The sequence below is a fragment of the Ovis canadensis genome, chromosome 7 (assembly GCF_042477335.2).
Source record: "Ovis canadensis isolate MfBH-ARS-UI-01 breed Bighorn chromosome 7, ARS-UI_OviCan_v2, whole genome shotgun sequence".
Taxonomy (NCBI): domain Eukaryota; kingdom Metazoa; phylum Chordata; class Mammalia; order Artiodactyla; family Bovidae; genus Ovis; species Ovis canadensis.
Window position 1 is genome coordinate 110,622,483 of NC_091251.1, and position 17,950 is coordinate 110,640,432.

A 17,950-nucleotide genomic window follows, 5' to 3' on the forward strand; every position below is an offset into this window, starting at 1 on the left:
GGGCCCTTTCCCACCGAACCAACAGGCACACTCCTTAACTGCACGTTAATATATTCCTCAACTTAGCGTCCAGGATTTGAAGACACTGCATCTTGCAGCCTCGAGGTTTACTTTCCCTTTATTCTCCATCGTCAGGCCTAGGTTTAGGCCATCCTAGTTGGCCTTTGAAGTTTATATTTGGTCCAGGGACTCACCAAATTGACTAAACCTTTAAAGGACTACAAATTCAAAACGCAGAGATGAGGAAAAAGGCCATTGATAGGATCTTCCAATGAGGTGTCCAGAGTTGCCCAGCCGGACACAAAAACAAAGGCTGTTAAACATGAAGCCCAGGGACGGGAGCTTTGGAGTAGGGGTGGCGCCCCCACACGGGGATCTATTCTGGTGCCTGCTGGCGGCCCCCAGGGTGGAGGTGGCACTGCAGAGGCCACTTCTGCTAAAAACAAACCAGCACGTCTTCCTTCTGCCCAGCTGACGTAGGCAGCCTCTCCGTCGGGTCTACATATTCTAACCTCTTTCTTCTTGCCAAAATCCTGAAGAATGCAGTTTTCTAGGAGACCAGCTAACCTTAGTACACAAGAGAAAATGGTTAACAGTTGGTAGTGTTTGCGGGCAGTTACTATGCTGGTGGGTGCTTCTAAAAACGAGACAGCTAAAGATCTTGTGGGGGCTGGAAATCACTGGAATGTGTGTATTGGAGAAGACACAATAAGAAAAGGTTGCTAGCCCAAGTAAAACAAATGACATTACTTATTGAAACAGTGCGAAAGGCTATACACGATTACCTCGGGGAATCCAAACACCAACCCTGAGAAGGAGGCTGGTTATTATACTGATTTTACAGATAAGAAAATGGATACTTAAGATTAAGTAAATTGTTCCTGGTCACATGGCAAATAAGCAGAACTGGCATTAGAACCGGGCAGGTCTGTCAGATTCCTGAGCACACGCTCCTAACAGCTGATTATCTGTCTGACACCCCCTCCCCACCCCAACAGATCCATGCACTCCACCAAGGCAAAGGGCACACCATGGCACCACTGGCACCTGGCACACAAGAAAGCCACCGAATGTGTGCTGAACAAGTGAATGAAACAGCAAATGAGGACTACAACGGATGCTTAGGTTAAGCACTTATAGCTCGGGCTTCCCTGATGCTCAGCTGGTAAAGAATCCGCCTGCAATGCAGGAGACCCCGGCTCAATCCCTGGGTCAGGAAGATCCCCTGGAGAAGGTAAAGGCTACCCACTCCAGTATTCCTGGGCTTCCCTTGTGGCTCAGCTGGTAAAGAATCCGCCTGCAATGCAGGAGACCTGGGTTCCATTCCTGGCTTAGGAAGATCCACTGGAGAAGGGAATGGCTACCCACTCCAGTAGTCTGGCCTGGAGAATTCCATGGGCTGTATAGTCCATGGGGTCACAAACAGTTGGACACGACTGAGCAACTTTCACTTGGGCTTCCCTAGTGACTCAGTTGGTAAAGAATCTGCCTGTAATGCAAAAGTCCTGGGTTCAATCCACAAGTCAGGAAGATCCCATGGAGAAGGAAATGGCAACCCACTCCAGTACTCTTGCCTGGAAAATTCCACGGACAGAAGAGCAGGACAGGCTGCAGTCCATGGACTCCCAGAGTTGGACGTGATTGTGCAATGAACTTTCACTTACAACTTACACTTGAGCTGTAAAGACAGTAAATTTCCAAGAGCTGACTTCTTTCTTGTATATTTCAAGCTATAGAGGAGTGAGATTTTGATGCACAAAAAATATATTGGCTAGTGAAAATACCCAGAAAATATTGACCTCAGTGACCTTCCTTTAATGGGACAGGGGCTTTCTCTTCTTCCAGGCTTCTCACAGTGTCTTCAAAAACCCTGCAGCAGGGTTTTTGTCCCCCAAGAAGGGGGACAGCCCCAGCTCCCTCCAGGCAGGGCCAGTGTATCTCCTGATCACAGAAGTCTCCAGAACAGACTGGCTGCTGTATTTGCCAGTAGCCCTAAACTGCAGGAACACTTGCCAATGCTGACAAGGCTGAGCAAGGAGCCCACTGGCGACAGGAATCCAACCTTCCCCTCTAGAGAAAGTCCGTGGAAACTTCTACCACTTAGCTTTGCAGCTTTGGGGACACCAGACTCCCCTTTCCCCTCTCTCCCCAGAGAGAAGAGAAAGAGCCTCACACACACAAAGAACCCTCTCAAGATTCCTTTTCCCTCTGATTCTTCTCATGCATGACTGGGTCTGGGGCTTGGGGTGGCAGAGAAGGGGAGAGAAGTCATTTGACTTAAGAAACTGTCACTACCTCATTTAATTCCTATTCCAACTCTAAAAAAATGCTAAATAAAACTCACATTATCCTCAACCTATAAATTTAAAAAGCAAAGAGAGGGACTGCCCTGGGGGCCCAGTGGCTAAGACTCTGCATGCAGGAGGGCCAGGTTCAATCCCTGGTCGGAGAACTAAGATCCCACATGTCACGGGCCAACTAAGTCCAAGTGCTGCAACAAAGGCCAAGCACAGTCAAAAAAAGAAAAAAAGAATTCATTTCTCTTCACCTGGGGATCAAGTGCTACATTCACTTCCTGTAGAATGAAGTGGGTATCTTCCATCATAAATTATTTCATAGCAATAGTTCATGAAAATGGACTTCCATGATTTAACATATAAGGAAATTAAAAGAAAAATGTAGAAAATAGACCTTTACATATAATTATTTCACTTTATAAAATACTCATTTTCCTTATACAAATGTAACATATGCAACTGAGGATCTAACATAAATGTGGTTTTATTTATATTTGGGAATAAATAGTAATATTACCAAAAAAAAACACGACTGGGTCATTTACCCCCCCACACACACACATAAATTATTTTCCCTCTGAACCTTAAAACTATTACCAAGGGTGATTCGCCAAAAAACTATTTTAAAAAGGTATTAACCACCAACCAATAGTGATGCCTACTGGAAAAAGATTCTGTCTTATGGTTTATTTCAAATGACTGATTCTTCATTAATTTCCAGGGGGGGGAAAAAAGTGAACTGAGGGGATGATGGCTCATTATTACAAATACTCTTATTAAACTTATGAAAGGCTTTACATCCACAAAAGGGCTGTGGCCCGGGAGACTGCGCACGCACCGCTTTGCACGGAACACAGGCGTCTGCACACAAAGCACTGCCACCCACGCCGGGCAACAGGCTCGGGAGGAGCCCCAGACGCCACCGCCTGGGACGCCGGCGCCGCGGAGCCCGCCGCGAGGGGGCGCCCTCCTCACACAAAGGCGCCCGGAGCCCTGAGCCCCCCGGCCGGCAGAGGCGGCGTCGGCCACGGGGAAGGCAGGGCGGCCGCGCCTGGCGGTTCGCGTCTTCCGCGGCCCCGGCGGCAGAAGCAGCGGGACTCATCTCATATGAAAGGACGGTGGAGGGAAGGGGATGCAGGGAGCCCGGGGCCTCAGGGCTGACTAATCGCTGGATGGTTCTCCCCAGTGGACGTCCTTCCAGCCCTAAGCCGGGCCCGCCTCTCTCTGCACCGCGGCTCCTTCTCACCGACCCCATGACCCGGAGAGCGCCTCTCCTTCCCGGGCCCTAAGGTACAAGCCGTCCTTCCGTCAGGAGCAAAAGGACGGCGGCGGGGAGCAGGACGGCTCGTCCCCCCGGACTCCCCGAGCCTGCTTCCGGCTCGTCACTCGGAAGCCGTCCCCGGCCCCGCCGGACGCCCGGGCCTGCACACTCGCGGGAGGAGCCCTGCGCCCCCAGCCCCGGCGGGCGGACGGACGCGCCGGGCCCGCGAGGCTCGGCCCGGGCAGGGCCCAAGGCCGGATTCCCGCCCTGCTGCCAGCTGCCAGCCGCTCGGCAGGGCGCGAGTCCGCGCTTGTCCATCCCCACAGCGTCCCTGTGAATGGGCACCAGGACTGTGCAGACGGCGGCGGCGAAGCCAGAGGAGACGAAGGCGGGCCACATGGCACCTGACATAGAGGAAGCGCCGACTGAACCGCGTGATACGCGGCAGGAAAAGCAGCACTGAGCGCGGGACGGGACAGGCAACGCAGCGGCCCAGCAGCAGCGCTCAGGCTGGATCTGCAGGAACGAGGGTGAGCCCGCCCGAGAACAGCAGGGCGGGCGCCCAGCGAAGGCCCGGGGCCGCAAGGGGCACCAGCCAGGCAGGGACCGAGGGCCCTGGGAGCCAGGACGGAGGCTCGGCGGGGCACTGGGCCCGGAGGAGGCGAGCTGGAGGGGAGGGCAGCGCAGACGTGGGCCTGAGCGATGACTGGGAGCAGAGCTGCGTCTTTGGCTCATCGGTTCTGGAGACTGACCAGAGCAGGCGCGACAGGGCCAGCAGGCCGGCTGGGGGGCAGCTGGTGAGCTGGAGCAGAGAGCAGGGCTTCAAGAACAGGGGTGGGGAAGGAGCGGAACTGCTCTGGTTCACATGGCCTTCGGCCGGGAAGCCTCTCCGAGCCTGTGCTTCCGGTTAGGTACCCTTCTCCCAAGGGCTCCGACAGCACCACAGACATCCCGGGGCAGGGCGCGTAACACTCGCTTCTCCAGGTCCACTCTGCAAAGCCGTCAAGGCCTCGGGAAAGCGAGGCCCTTGCTCGGCACGGGGAATAGAGGGGTTAACAATAGGGGAGCAGTCTGGGCTCTCCAGCCAGCGCCGAGGGGGGAAGCAGACCACAAACAGAGCGGGGGGACACCCAGATCCAGGGGCTGCGGGCCATGAACCGCCTGTCTGGGCCTTCCCTGGGGGCCCCTGGCTAAGACCCCCCACTTACAATGCAGGGCCCTTGGGTTCAATCCCTGGTCAGAACTAGATCCCACATGCCACAACGACCCGGCACAGCCAGATAAATATTTAAAACAAATAAACAAAAAAACCGCTGATGAAGGGCACCTCTGAAGAGGTCCTGATGCAATGAGGGGCCAGTACATGAAGACTGGCCTCAGAAAGATGAGGAGAGGGGGTCGGACGGACGGAGGGCACGCTCACAGACCAGAAAGGATGGTAGTGTGGCCGGAGTGGGGTGAGCAAGGAGGGCAGAGGGAACAGTGGAACCAAGCAAGCATAGAGCACACGCGGCTATGCACTTCCAAGGACGAGGGCGAGTCAGTGCAGGGCCTCAGGCAGAGTGAGAGGATTCCAGCTGACGCTGCAGCCGGCTACAGGCTGGGAGGCCCGGAAACAGCCAGAGAGCTGCGGCAGTATTCCAGGAGAGCGCCAGGGCAGCCGGCACGAGTTACCCGCTGAAGGAGCGGTCAAGATGGCCTGACGGAGAGAGATTCCGAAGGTGCAGAGCTCGCGGAGCGCAGGACGAACTGCGCTGGGAGGGCAGAGAAGCAGGAACGGCGGAGGAGCTCCAGCTCCAGGGCTGGGGCCTGTGCTGTGCCACCGCCTGCGCAAATGGGCAGGCGCGGGAGCAGCACTCGGGCAGGAAGGCGAGCCGTGGGCGGAGTCTGGCTCCAGGCACGTTACCAAATCGGAAGCCCGTGAGGCACCCGAGTGGAGACGCCAAGGAGGCAGCCGGGGGTGCGAGTCCAGAGCTCGCGGGAAGGCCGGCTAGAGAGAGTCAGGCGTGCTGCAGGCACAGATGCTGCCAGGAACCGGGTCAAGCCGAATCCCCTACGGAGTGAGGAGTGTAGACGAGAAGAGGTCCGGGGGTGAAAGCAGCCAAGGGGATGGAAAAGAGCCTCAAAGAAAAAGAGCAGGAGAGGGGGGCCTGGCAGCCAAGGAGGGGGCAGTCCGGGCGCGGGGAGGAAGGGGCGGGCAGAGGCTGGGCGCCGCCAGCGCTCCAGTGAAGAGCTCAGAGGACCGCCGGGTGAAGGTCGCCGCCACGCTGACAGGGGGCGCCAGTGAGGAGGTGGCGTAAGGGAAGCGCTGGGAGGGAAGGGAGAGAGAAGGATGACGCCACTCTTTCCAAGGGAAAAGAAAGGTACAGCACCGTGGCTACAGGGACGTGCAAACGGAGAAAATGTGTTTAGAGGTAAAATGAGACAGCATGTTTGCGTCTTAACAGGAATGACCCAGCAGAAAGGGGTAAGCCCACGGGGCTAGGAAAAATGTACATTAAGAAGGGGTGTAAATTCTTCAAATGGCTGGATGAGCTGAATGAGCTTTTGTGACTCAAAGTGTTGATTAAAAAAAATTTTTTTTTTCCTTTTAGCTTTCAAGAATTAGAATAATTCTGTTACTAGTTGAAAGAAATCTTAGAGGCCTATTTGTAGATACTAGAGGTTGGTCCAAAGCTAAAATGAAAAATAACTGAGAAATAAAATTTTAACACACAAAAGCAAAGAGATTATTATAAAAATGTCATTCAGAAGTTATCTTCTTAAAAAAAATTGCCTTTATAGATGATACCCTGTAGCTCAAGATGAAAACTTCTAAGGTCATCATTTCCCAGTATCCACGGGCAGGGTGTACTTACAGGCTGCACTGATTTAGTCTGTAAAATTTATGTCGCGCAACACAGAGTCTCCAGACGTATTTTGCTGTTTCCATGTCTTCCTAGTAAACAAAAGACACACAAAGTAAAGCAAAGTACATCTACAACTTGATACAGAGCTTATCTGAGAACAAGACAGACATGGGTGACATGGTACATCAAAGTCGCTTCTAACACACTGCGATTCTTGCATTGTCTACCACTGCACCCCGCATATGAATGCTGTAATTCGGATTCATTATGAAGACCACCTGGCGAAGGGAATGGCAACCCACTCCAGTATTCTTGCCCGGAAAATCCCATGGACTGAGAAGCCTGGTAGGCTACAGTCCATGGGGTCACAAAGAGTCAGACAAAACTGAGTGACTTCACTTTCACACTTTTAGGGGAAGTGTACATAGGGTGCTTGGCTCAAAGTGTGGTGTCTAACAAGGGTTTAATAAAAGTTTCAGCACCTTAAAAAAAATTATGAAGACTAACAAAAAGCTCTCAGTAGTACAATTCTTATATTAAGAGTTTCCAGATGACATAGAAATCTTTAAATTAATGAAAATGTCATCTAATTATGAAAATGTCATCTTTTAGTATTACTCAAAGATGTGACTAAACAAAACATTTTTATTATTAACAAATAGATACTCAAAGACATTTTTAAAAGAAGTAACTCAGACCCATGGCTTTCGTCAAGAGAGTAAAGGTAACTGTGAAACAGTATTTCTACAGAGCTGGATGCCTTTGAACTGTGGTGTTGGAGAAGACTCTTGAGAGTCCCTTGGACTGCAAGGAGATCCAACCAGTCCATTCTGAAGGAGATCAACCCTGGGATTTCTTTGGAAGGAATGATGCTAAAGCTGAAACTCCAATACTCTGGCCACCTCATGCGAAGAGCTGACTCACTGGAAAAGACTCTGATGCTGGGAGGGATTGGGGGCAGGAGGAGAAGGGGACGACAGAGGATGAGATGGCTGGATGGCATCACTGACTCGATGGACGTGAGTCTGAGTGAACTCCGGGAGTTGGTGATGGACAGGGAGGCCTGGCCTGCTGCGATTCTCGGGGTTGCAAAGAGTCAGACACGACTGAGCAACTGAACTGAACTGATTCACTTATCAGTGGGAGCCAAGATACAGTGTTTCCTTTCTTCCCTACTTGTGCTCATGCGTGCTTAGTCGCTGTGCGACCCCATGGACCGTACAGGCTCCTCTGTCCATGGGATTCTCCAGGCAAGAATCCTGGAGTGGGTCGCTACGCCCTCCTCCAGAGGATCATCCTGACCCAGGGATCAAAGCCCGTATCCTGCACTGCTACAGGCAGATTCTTTACAGCTGAGCCTGCGTACGTAATTTAAAGGTCGTCTTAATCAGACAGTATTTATCCAAAGACTCAATTCATTCAACAGTATTTACTGAGCAACTTTGCTAAGTGCGATTATGCAAAATGTTATAAAGAATAAAATTTTATCTTTTATAAACTATGAAAAACTACCATTTTAAAGCTACTCCCCCAAACATGCACACAGAAATGTTAACTTTTAGGAAAAACAGTCCACGTAGATTCCTCATGTTTACTCACAGTTTGAAACTGGATGGTCTCCTCTTTATTTGCCAGCTCTAGGGCAAAAACGGACTTATTGTGGGACATGTTAGCAATATCATGCCACCTGAGAACAACAAGCAGAAAATGGTCATATAAGGACTCAGATTTTTACTAAGAGACAGAAGATTTTTTTCCATTTTGAGCTTAATGTATAACCTATTATTTGTTATTTTAGGAAGAAAACAGGGCTTTAATTGGTGAGCATGCATTTTATAACTGAAGTGACAACAGGGAGGTACAAAAAGTATCGCACGTAAACTAAACCAGAGGCAGAGCATTCAAAACTGTAAACTTGGGGACTTCCCTGGGGGTCCAGTGGTTGAGACCCATGCTTCCAATGCAGGGGCGAGGGTTTGATCCCTGGTCAGGAAACTAAGATCCTACATGCCACACAGCTAGGCCAAAATAAATACATAAAAATGTAAACTCTACTCATCCTTGTTTGCTGGACTAGTCTGATCAAATATCCCAATCTCAGCTCCCAATGCTCCTTCGTTCATTCAACAAACGCTTTAGCAGGCACCCACTGTGACGATACCAGGCATCTTGTGTTCAATCCTGAGGCACAAAGATGAGCGCCGCCCTCAGAGGGGCTCCGGTGGGGGGTGGGGGCGGGTGGAGAGCACAGACCTAACAAGCACTGTTACCTTCTGGTACACAGGGCAAAATAAGACCCAGCGGTAGAGCAGAGATGCTCTACAAAGCTGGCGAAGCAGGGCCAACAGAAAGTTCAGATGCTGGGAACCCAAAGAGTGAATTAGTCTAGGGGTGTTCACCAGGATTCAAATTCCAATTCTGAACTTTCTAACTGTAGTTTAGCATGTTAAGGTTTTATATATTAATATTTTATTACACACTGCATAATTTTTACAAAGGGAAAAACAGGTCTGGAAGAAAAAATTTTACCCCTTTATCTTTCTCCATCTTATTAGATTTACATTTATTGAAATAAATAAAATTCATTCACAATAACTTGGCACTTCATTGCTTTTGTGTTTTAATTTTCTGGATGACCTGTGTACCGAGCACGTGGGATCTTAGTTCCCTGACCAAGGGTCAAAGCCAAGCCCCACATGTTGGAAGTGCAGAGTCTTGACCACTGGACCTTCAGGGAAGTCTCTAACTGCTAAACCGAAAGATTATGAGTGTCATATTAAAGAAGGCATTTTAGAACTTCCTATCCAGTGAGATAAAGGAAGCCCACGGGGATGTCTCCCGTGTTCCTGTGACCTTTCGAGCAATGTCAGGGTCCTTCCCTTCGGTGCCAGTCAGACCCATCATTGCCCCATGCCCTGCAACTGAGCGTGTTGGGGAGACAGGGAGCAGCCTGGGGACCTGAGAGCAACTGCCCTCAGGAGCCGCCTGAGCCAGGGCAGGGCGGTCCAGGAGCGGGGACCTGTTCCCCAGGCCGGCACAGACTCCACGGTGACAGTCACCAGGGAGAATTCAGGCGCCCAAAGGCAGGAGAGCAAAGGAAGTGAAGGGACACACAATACTGAAAAGGGAGCTGCCTTCGCCTGAAAGCTCGCTGCTGCAAGCCAGCCATGCTTAGCACACTGCTATCTGTCCTCTGTCCTCCTGACTAGACTACATTCTAAGACTTCCACAAATGAAGAGCACCACGCTTTTTATAATCAAGAAAAGGGAAATCTACATTACAAAAAGTAATTTAGATGTTGGTATTTTAGGAATTTTGGTACCAACTAGAATCAGGGAAAGCCTAGATTTCCCATGAGAAATAGCCGGGGAAACCAGAGCTCAAATGAAAAATGCGCTGCTCGTTTACATCAGTGTGTGTGCGTTTGTTCAGCCCCACAGTGGTGAATTTTGTTTTTTTCCCCTAAGGCTGGGGTACAGTGGGCATCAGGGACTTTATTCTGAACCTGATGAAACGTGTTTCTAAGGGCAAAGAGCCCTTCAGCCTCCAGGAACTCATCCTAACATGCAAGCCTCAGCTACTGAGGAAAGAAATCTGATTTTGTTTTTTAAATCAACTGGGATCTAAACCCTGAAATAAATACTCATACTTTACATAGAAAAGAAAGAAAAGAAAAATTCACACACCAAGACAAAGAATGGCCTCTGTATGGTAAGAAAAGAGTCACACGTCTTTAAACGTTTCCTAAGCAGGCCACCATTATAAACACTGTTTTCTGCAATTTAGTTTTGAAGTATCTTTTAACTATTGCGGTCAGGTGCAGTTTTATTCTAAGAAGGGTATGTTTCCATTTCCTAGTGAGGCCTTGGGAGACACTTACTTGTGAGCAGTACAATTAGCACAGGGACTAAAGCTCAGCCACCAGCAGGAGGCACAGAAAGTTCGCAGAAAGAGGAGTACCTGAACACCACAGGGGGCCTCCCACTCTTGTGCTTCACAAAGACGCCTTCGAGACACGCGCCGACAGATACGTCGCAGCCTTGGCTGTCCTGGGAGGAGAAAGCGGACAAGGAAACACGGGGCAGCAGAGACACGGGGGGCCCGGGGGCCCGGGGCCCCACCTACCCCCACTCCTGTGTCCCACATGGAAAAGGCCTGGGAGACCTCCCCTGAAGGGAAAGTCTGCAAGTATAAACGTGTCACCTTGGAAACACATATGAAAATACAGTTGGGCTCCTCAAGGAATTCTATTCCAAGAGTAATTCCAAGAACAAAAGACAAAACAGGAGTATCTGTTTTGTGAGAAAACTTCGGCCACAAAGACCTCAGCTTCATTTCCAAACGTCTGCACAGGTCGGGCTTCGGGCAGCACAGTGTCCCTGGCCTTCCCTGCTAAGCTGCTGGAATGACTCAGGCACCCGCAGAGGGCCCCGTCTTGGGGCCGCACCTACCTTGGCAGGGTAGCTCTCTTCCCCGTAGCCGTCCATTCTCTCTACCTCCTGCATGTAGAGCGTTTCCGCGTCAGGAGCTGTGAGGCCCCTGCAACCCGAGAGATCTGTCAGACAGACTGTTCACAAACTACGAAAATTTCAGAAGAGCTTGTTTGCGAAAAACTACGTCTCGATCGGGTATACAGCGTTAGAAACATTTCAAGTTTCTAAGCGTCTGTGATTAGTTTATCAATCCAGCAATTTTTACTGAGAATCAACTACATGCAAGAGCACTGTGCTGAATGCTGAGGGCTGGTTATGTGAGGTCCGACCCCTCGGCCTCGGGGCAGGCCAGGGGGAATGCAGAAAGCAAAACAACCTCCTAAGAAGATTTCAGTGAGAGCCAGACTTCTCTCCAAACCACCAAGGTGTCAGACAGTACTAAGCACTGTGTGCTACCCGCCACACGGTGAGCAGGGCGAGTAACAGTTAGCAGCTGGCATGACGGTGACAGCATGACGAGGGTGGGCAGGGAGGCGGGAAGGCAGCGTGGGCAGAGAAGGTGGCCACTGCATGGACACCTCCTTTCCAACCTCACCTTCTGCTGCTCCGTACACCCGCAAGGTACCCCCGACCACAACCACACCAGACTCTCTGTGTCTTTGAACATCCCACGCTCCCTCGTGCCTGCGAGCCTTTGTACATGCTAATCATGCTTCCCGGTCTAACTATCATCCACGTGTGCGCCTGGTCAACCCCTGACCCCCATCAAGACTCAGCCTGCACACCCTCTCGCTCACCTTCTGGGATTGCCCTGCTCTACGCAGATCCACCACCTTCTGTGCACGCCTCTCCCCCGCACTCATAATGAGAACTATTAACTACTGTTCCAGTAGGCTGTACTGCATGCCTCTCCCCTGCACTCATGATGAGAACTATTAACTACTATTACAGTGGGCTGTCGGAGAAGGCAATGGCACCCCACTCCAGTATTTCCTGGGAAATCCCATGGGCGGAGGAGCCTGGTAGGCTTCAGTCCATGGGGTTGCGAAGAGTTGGACATGACTGAGCGACTTCACTTTCACTTTTCACTTTCATGCACTGGAGAAGGAAATGGCAACCCACTCCAATGTTCTTGCCTGGAGAATCCCAGGGACGAGGGAGCCTGGTGGGCTACCGTCTATGGGGTCGCACAGAGTCGGACACAACTGAAGTGACTTAGCAGCAGCAGTACAGTGGGCTGTACTGCCTACCCCTGAAGACCCTGGCAGGTCACGGTTCCATTTATCTTTGTGCCGCAGCATTGAGCACTCTGCCTCATAACAGAAGATAGCACTAAATTATCTTTTAAGGAGATGCACAGATGAATGAATAAAAATAGCAAACGAGAGAGAGCAAGGTGTGCCCAAAGTATTAATTATGCTGAAAAAAAAAACGGGTTCATTTGGACAGCAGGAGATAGAGCTGGAATGGCAGGACTGAACCAACTTGTGAGAACCCTTTAATCCCAGGGGTGATGAACTCAGGCTGGTGGAAAGCAAGAAGACTCACGAACACTTGAGGAGAGGAGGGGAGACAAGTCGAAAGAGCTATTTTAGGAGAATTAATCTTTTGTGAGTGACTGTCTGGATTTGAGTGGGGACAGACTAAAGGCAAAAGGTTATTTTTAATAGGAAGGGGTGAACAAACAATAGGTTATAATTAGACAGACCTGGGTTCACATCCCACCTCTACCACATGTAACTTTGGGCAAGTTATTTATAGTCTTTGTGAACTTGATTTTCCCAATCTGTAAGGAGATAATAACATTCACCTTAAAGAGTGGTTATTAAGAATTTGATGATACATACAGTACTTGGGACTGAGTGGCACTTGGTTTAGCGTAAAACCTAGCGTTCTCAAGGACAGGGTTTTCAGACAACACATTCAGCTGCACTCCCAAAGACCAGGATCTGCCCAGCAGGGGCCAGAACAGCAAGCCTGCTGCTCCCAGCACAGTGTGCCCGGACAGGGAGACGGCTTCCAAAGGCAGCGGTGAGGCTGGGGGGCAGACCCAGAACATCACATCTGCCACAGAGGAAGAAAGGTCTCTCTAATCTTGCGTTAACCTACACAGGGCCGGGCCACCGCCCAAACCTTCAGTACGTGGGAGGAAGGACGGGCAGCCTTCAGAGGCTGGCCCCTTTCAGCTTTCTCAGCTTCATCAGTGACACAACGTGAATAACAGACGGATTAACAGGGGGAAGTGCTCGGAAGGGCGCGTGGCAGGCGGTGCGAGCTCTGCCCAGGTGGGGAGAGCTGGGCAACTAGCAGCAGGCGCAACAGCAGCAGAAAAGGCCCACATTTAATGCTGCCAATGCACGGCTCAAACTCAAGACAGGTACTGTCCCCACTTCTCAGCGTTACCTGTATTTCTGATGCAGTAAGGCCACTTTTTGGGTTGCTTCTTCCAACACTTTTTCATCCTGTAACCACTCCTGGGAAAAATACATGACAGTCAGTACGGAAACAAATCACTCAAATTTCTTAGGAGGAATCTATGCTACTGTTATTGACTCTTGTCTCCAGCAGGCAAAACTAGGGCTAGAATCAATATCTGAGAGCTTCACTAAAGGACATAATCATGACCTTTCTGAGAATTAAGTGGCTTCTGCTCAAAAGCCAAAACACTTGCCCTGCCTTCTCAATTCATCCCAGAGAAACTTGCTGTTGTCTAGTTGCGAAGTCATGTCCAACTCTTTGTGACCCCATGGAATGTAGCCCACTAGGCTCCACTCTCCATGGGATTTCCCAGGCAAGAACACTGGAGTAGGTTGCCATTTCCTTCTCCAGGGGATCTTGCCAATCCAGGGATCAAGCCCGCGTCTCCTGCTTGGCAGGTGGATTCTTTACCACTGGGCCCCCTGAGAAGCCCCCAGAGAGAGTTAAAGACGGGCTATTTCAGGTTGTTAACACTCATCAGCCAGCTCCAAGCCCAGCACGCAGCAGCACCTCGCGCACTCCCCGGCTGGCTCCACAGTCAGAGCAGCCCACCACTTCCTACAGGTGCTGCAACGCAGCTTCCCTGTCAGTTCCACCAGTGTTGACTTTAAAAGGTAGAAAGTAGGGTATTTTTGTCATCTACTCTTTAAATTGTTGATGAGAAACGATATTCACTTCAACATAATTCTGTGAGGGCTCAAGTTTTCGGTTAAAGTCAAAACCTCTGAGGTTCCTCAGAAGCTGGAAATGAGTGCCTCTCTTTAGGCTCACATTCCAACTCAAAATCAGTGTCTCTGGCTGCAGCCCCAAGGCCACAGACCCTTCTGCTTCTGTGCTTTTACAAGGACTAGAAGTCTATTACAAGGAAAGTAACAACTTAAGCTATTTATAAGAAGGAGCTGATTTTTCTTAACTCTATCTCTACCTAGTAAGTCTAATAATATATGGACTTCATTTCAGGGATTATTAAGGGTCTAGAAATGCACTGACTGTTGATAAAAATGTCCAATGTCAAAAGAATTCTTACCACAGGAAGCAAGGCAAATTTCTGAAGAAAATCCTGGGATTCATACTGATCAAAGTCACCAAAATCAGCTATATAAAATCACAAGTATTCACATGTCAATTATGTTTAATTGGAAGCAAAACATATACAACTAAATCCAATATGAAGCATACAGATGGTGTGCTTGTGACTGAGAAGTCAAATCTGCCTCATAGCTTATAAAATGCATATTTTAAAAATTCCTTTTAAAGTGTCCAACTTTTTGTAACCCTATGGACTGTAGCCCACCAGGCTCCTCTGTCCATGGGATTCTCCAGGCAGGAATACTGGAGTGGGTTGCCATTTCCTTCTCCAGGGGATCTTCCTGACCCAGGGATCGAACCCGGGTCTCCCACATTGCAGGCAGACTCTTTAACCAGACAGATTCACATGTCTGGACTTGGGAAAAAGATGCCTTTTAATAAAATGGAAAAAAAAAAAAAAACCATTACAAATTGTATAGAAATCATCTCATTTTTTTGTCATTAGAAAACAAAAATCTACTCTATAATCATATATGCCTACTTACGTACAGAAAAAATGTTCAGAACAAACCAAAGCGTTCATAGTAGTGATTACCTCTAGGGAATGGAATTAGATCATCTGGATATGTTACAGTAAGATGTATTTGTCTAGAAATTTTTAATTGTTAAAAAGAAACTGATAGTTCAGCAAAAAGCTTATGAAAGACTAACTCTTAAAGCCAAAGATAACACTTAAGATTCAAAGTCCTTTGAAAAGGAATATGGCTTCATGAGTACAGAGCCTTTTTTTCATCTAGGAAGGATAGATATCTCCATGTCTGCTAACATCTGAAGGAATTTTTACTAATGATTCTTTTCATTAAATTTCAATTTCCAAGATTAATTGCCAGTTATCATTTGAAATAAAGTCCCATTAGAAGTCTTTCCAAAGTATATTACACAGGTAAACACATATGGATTAACCATATGACAAACGACAAACAACTCAAAGATACTTGTGAAACACAAAACTATCTAATAATACTATGATTGGCAATGTTCTAATCTAGGGCAACTATTTAAGAAACCAACACCAATGACATATGCTTAAAGTATAAGCGAATGTAACCTTATCCACCCCACTGTTTGGCTGATCTTTCTTCTGAAAATATGAGCTAGCAGCAGATCAAGGCCCTGCACTAGAGGAATCCATGGCATGTTAAGCGCTGTGTGTGTGGGTGTGTGTATTTCCTCTCTACTGTTGGTCTGTGCTCTGCTGACGTGATAACATGCTTAGCCTTCCAAAGTCTCATATTTCATTCAAGTAACTCAAACCCATTCCTCCTCCACAAGAAAGCCCCTTAGATAACAGAAATTATATTCCACTAACAGAGAAAACTACGCTATAGTAGTTACTTTCTATAGTCAGTTACTTTAAGAATTCCTTGCTGTTTCTGTTTAACATGCATTTTAATCTGATTGATCTAGTACATTATCAATTGCCATTCGTTACCTTGAACAGCTAAGCCTGCAAGCTGAATTGCTTGTTCTAATGTACAAGGAATGTTTCCTTCCAAGATATCTTTCTTCAGCTGCAGATAATACTGATACCTATTAAAAGAAAAAAAAGGTCAGTTTTTAAAAGTCAATGTCGGTATTACCTCCAATCGGACACAAGGCATTTTATCATAATTTGGTAGAGAAGCATCAATTAGCCAAAATTAAGCTCAGATGATTTCAAAGAATGACAGGAACGTTCCTTGATCATATCTATACTGACAAATACACACAGACACAACAATTTATTGAGTCACTTATTCTTAACTGTAGTTTATTTGAAAGCTACAAACTATAGACACCTAGGAAACAGCTGGTCATCTATCTTATACCCTGTAAAACTGTCAGTAAGTTTTGTTGTTTCAGTTGGAGAAACAGAGAATCAATGGCGAATCCATACTTTAAAAACTCTTTGGAGCAACTTGGTGATGTAAGACTTTCCTAGCCCTGGACAGTAAACTCAGAAGAAAAATGGTTCCTGACATTTCAGACCAGGCGCATAACAAAATGTTCTCTATTGAAATACTATAAAGGATAGTTGCTAAAATACTTTATAACAGGCTTTTAATGTGGGCTTACTTATGTTTATGTTTTCAGTATACAGGGTATTAGTTACCAGCACAACCTTTAGTCAAGCAAACTCCGGTTAAATTTCAGATCTCCAATTCAGCATTTTGCAGGAACTTGGGAAAGTCATAATCTGTGGGTTTACATTAACTCCAGCAAAAGGTGGGTACTATCACCCCTTCACAAGGCTGAACACACCAAGGAATATATGTTAAGGTCTTAGCATAAAACTACAACCTAGCTGGAACTTAATAAACAGCCACTATCACGGCTAGCAGCAGTCCCCCACTTGCAGCCAGGCGGCAGTATTTCACCTGGCCGACTTCTCCATTTTGATAAAGCTCTACAGTGAAGATCTGTTCTGCCTTCCTTTTATTTATTCACTAAGGTAATTACTGGGCCCTTCTATGCATCAAGCACTGTTCTAGATGCTGGGGATACAGTGCTGAACGAATTTCCCTCCGTCAGCAAAGAGCATGCTGGCAGCACCGGGTCTTGCAATTGACGAGGTCTTCCTCATTGATGAGGAAAACTTGCAGCTTTCTCCCGGGAAGCTCCTTTCAAGCATCTGAAGTAGTTTACATCGAATATGCTGTCCACATATTCCACTTGAAATGCTCTTGGTCTTTTCTTAATCAAATCACTGGTCAACAGGTGAACACTCTAGACTGGTGCCTAGATTATGGCATATACTTTCCTACCTGGTCGCCTGTAGTTTTGTAACCTCTAATCTACCTTCCACGATGGGTGATCTTTGTAGAATACACATTTCATCATTCCCTTCCATTAAAACTCAAAAATGCCTGTCCCTATTGGTCTATGACTCTATGACTTGGGCATCTCTTTTTCCAAGCCTCTGTTCTCCTCTCGAGGTAATATCTGAAATTCCCTGAAAAAAAAAATCAGTCGCTTCTATTATCCCCTTACTTTGCACAACCTACTCCCTTTAACTAGAAAATTCCTCGTAAAGTCAAGTGAAAAGTCACCATCTTTACCTTCCCTATTCATGTTCCCTGCAACCCACTCCTAGGAATCCAGCGCTATAATTCAGTTCAGTTCAGTCCAGTCAGTTGTTTCCAACTCATTGCAACCCCATGGACTGCAGCACACCAGGCTTCCCTGTCCATCTCCAATTCCTGAAGCTTGCTCAAATTCATGTCCACTGAGTTGGTGATGCCATCCAGCCGTCTCATCTTCTGTCGTTCCCTTCTCCTGACTTCAATCTTTCCCAGAATCAGGGTCTTTTCTAATGAGTTTAAGTTCTGCACATTAAGTGGCCAAAGTATTGGGAGTTTCAGCTTCAGCATCAGTCCTTCCAGTGAATATTCAGGACTGATCTCCTTTAGCATGGATTGGTTGGATCTCCTTGCAGTCCAAGGGACCCTCAAGAGTCTTCTCCAACACCACAGTTCAAAAGCATCAATTCTTCAGCACTCAGCTTTCTTTATAGTCCAACTATCACATCCATACGTGACCACTGGAAAAACCATAGCCTTGAG

The 17,950-nt window shown here is 47.9% G+C and overlaps 1 protein-coding gene across 2 annotated transcripts in view; it reads right to left on the reverse strand.

Moving 5' to 3' along the window:
* Positions 1–17,950, reverse strand: part of PTPN21 (protein tyrosine phosphatase non-receptor type 21) — a 75,536-nt gene that overhangs the window by 20,994 nt on the left and 36,592 nt on the right. For both annotated transcript variants that reach the window (XM_069597207.1, XM_069597208.1), the window contains exons 4-10: positions 15,841–15,938; positions 14,347–14,414; positions 13,245–13,315; positions 10,860–10,947; positions 10,369–10,457; positions 8,007–8,094; positions 6,417–6,496 (exon numbers count right to left, since the gene is read on the reverse strand). In XM_069597207.1, the coding sequence (XP_069453308.1) occupies positions 6,417–6,496; positions 8,007–8,094; positions 10,369–10,457; positions 10,860–10,947; positions 13,245–13,315; positions 14,347–14,414; positions 15,841–15,938 (582 nt within the window). The remainder of the gene's footprint in view (positions 1–6,416; positions 6,497–8,006; positions 8,095–10,368; positions 10,458–10,859; positions 10,948–13,244; positions 13,316–14,346; positions 14,415–15,840; positions 15,939–17,950) is intronic.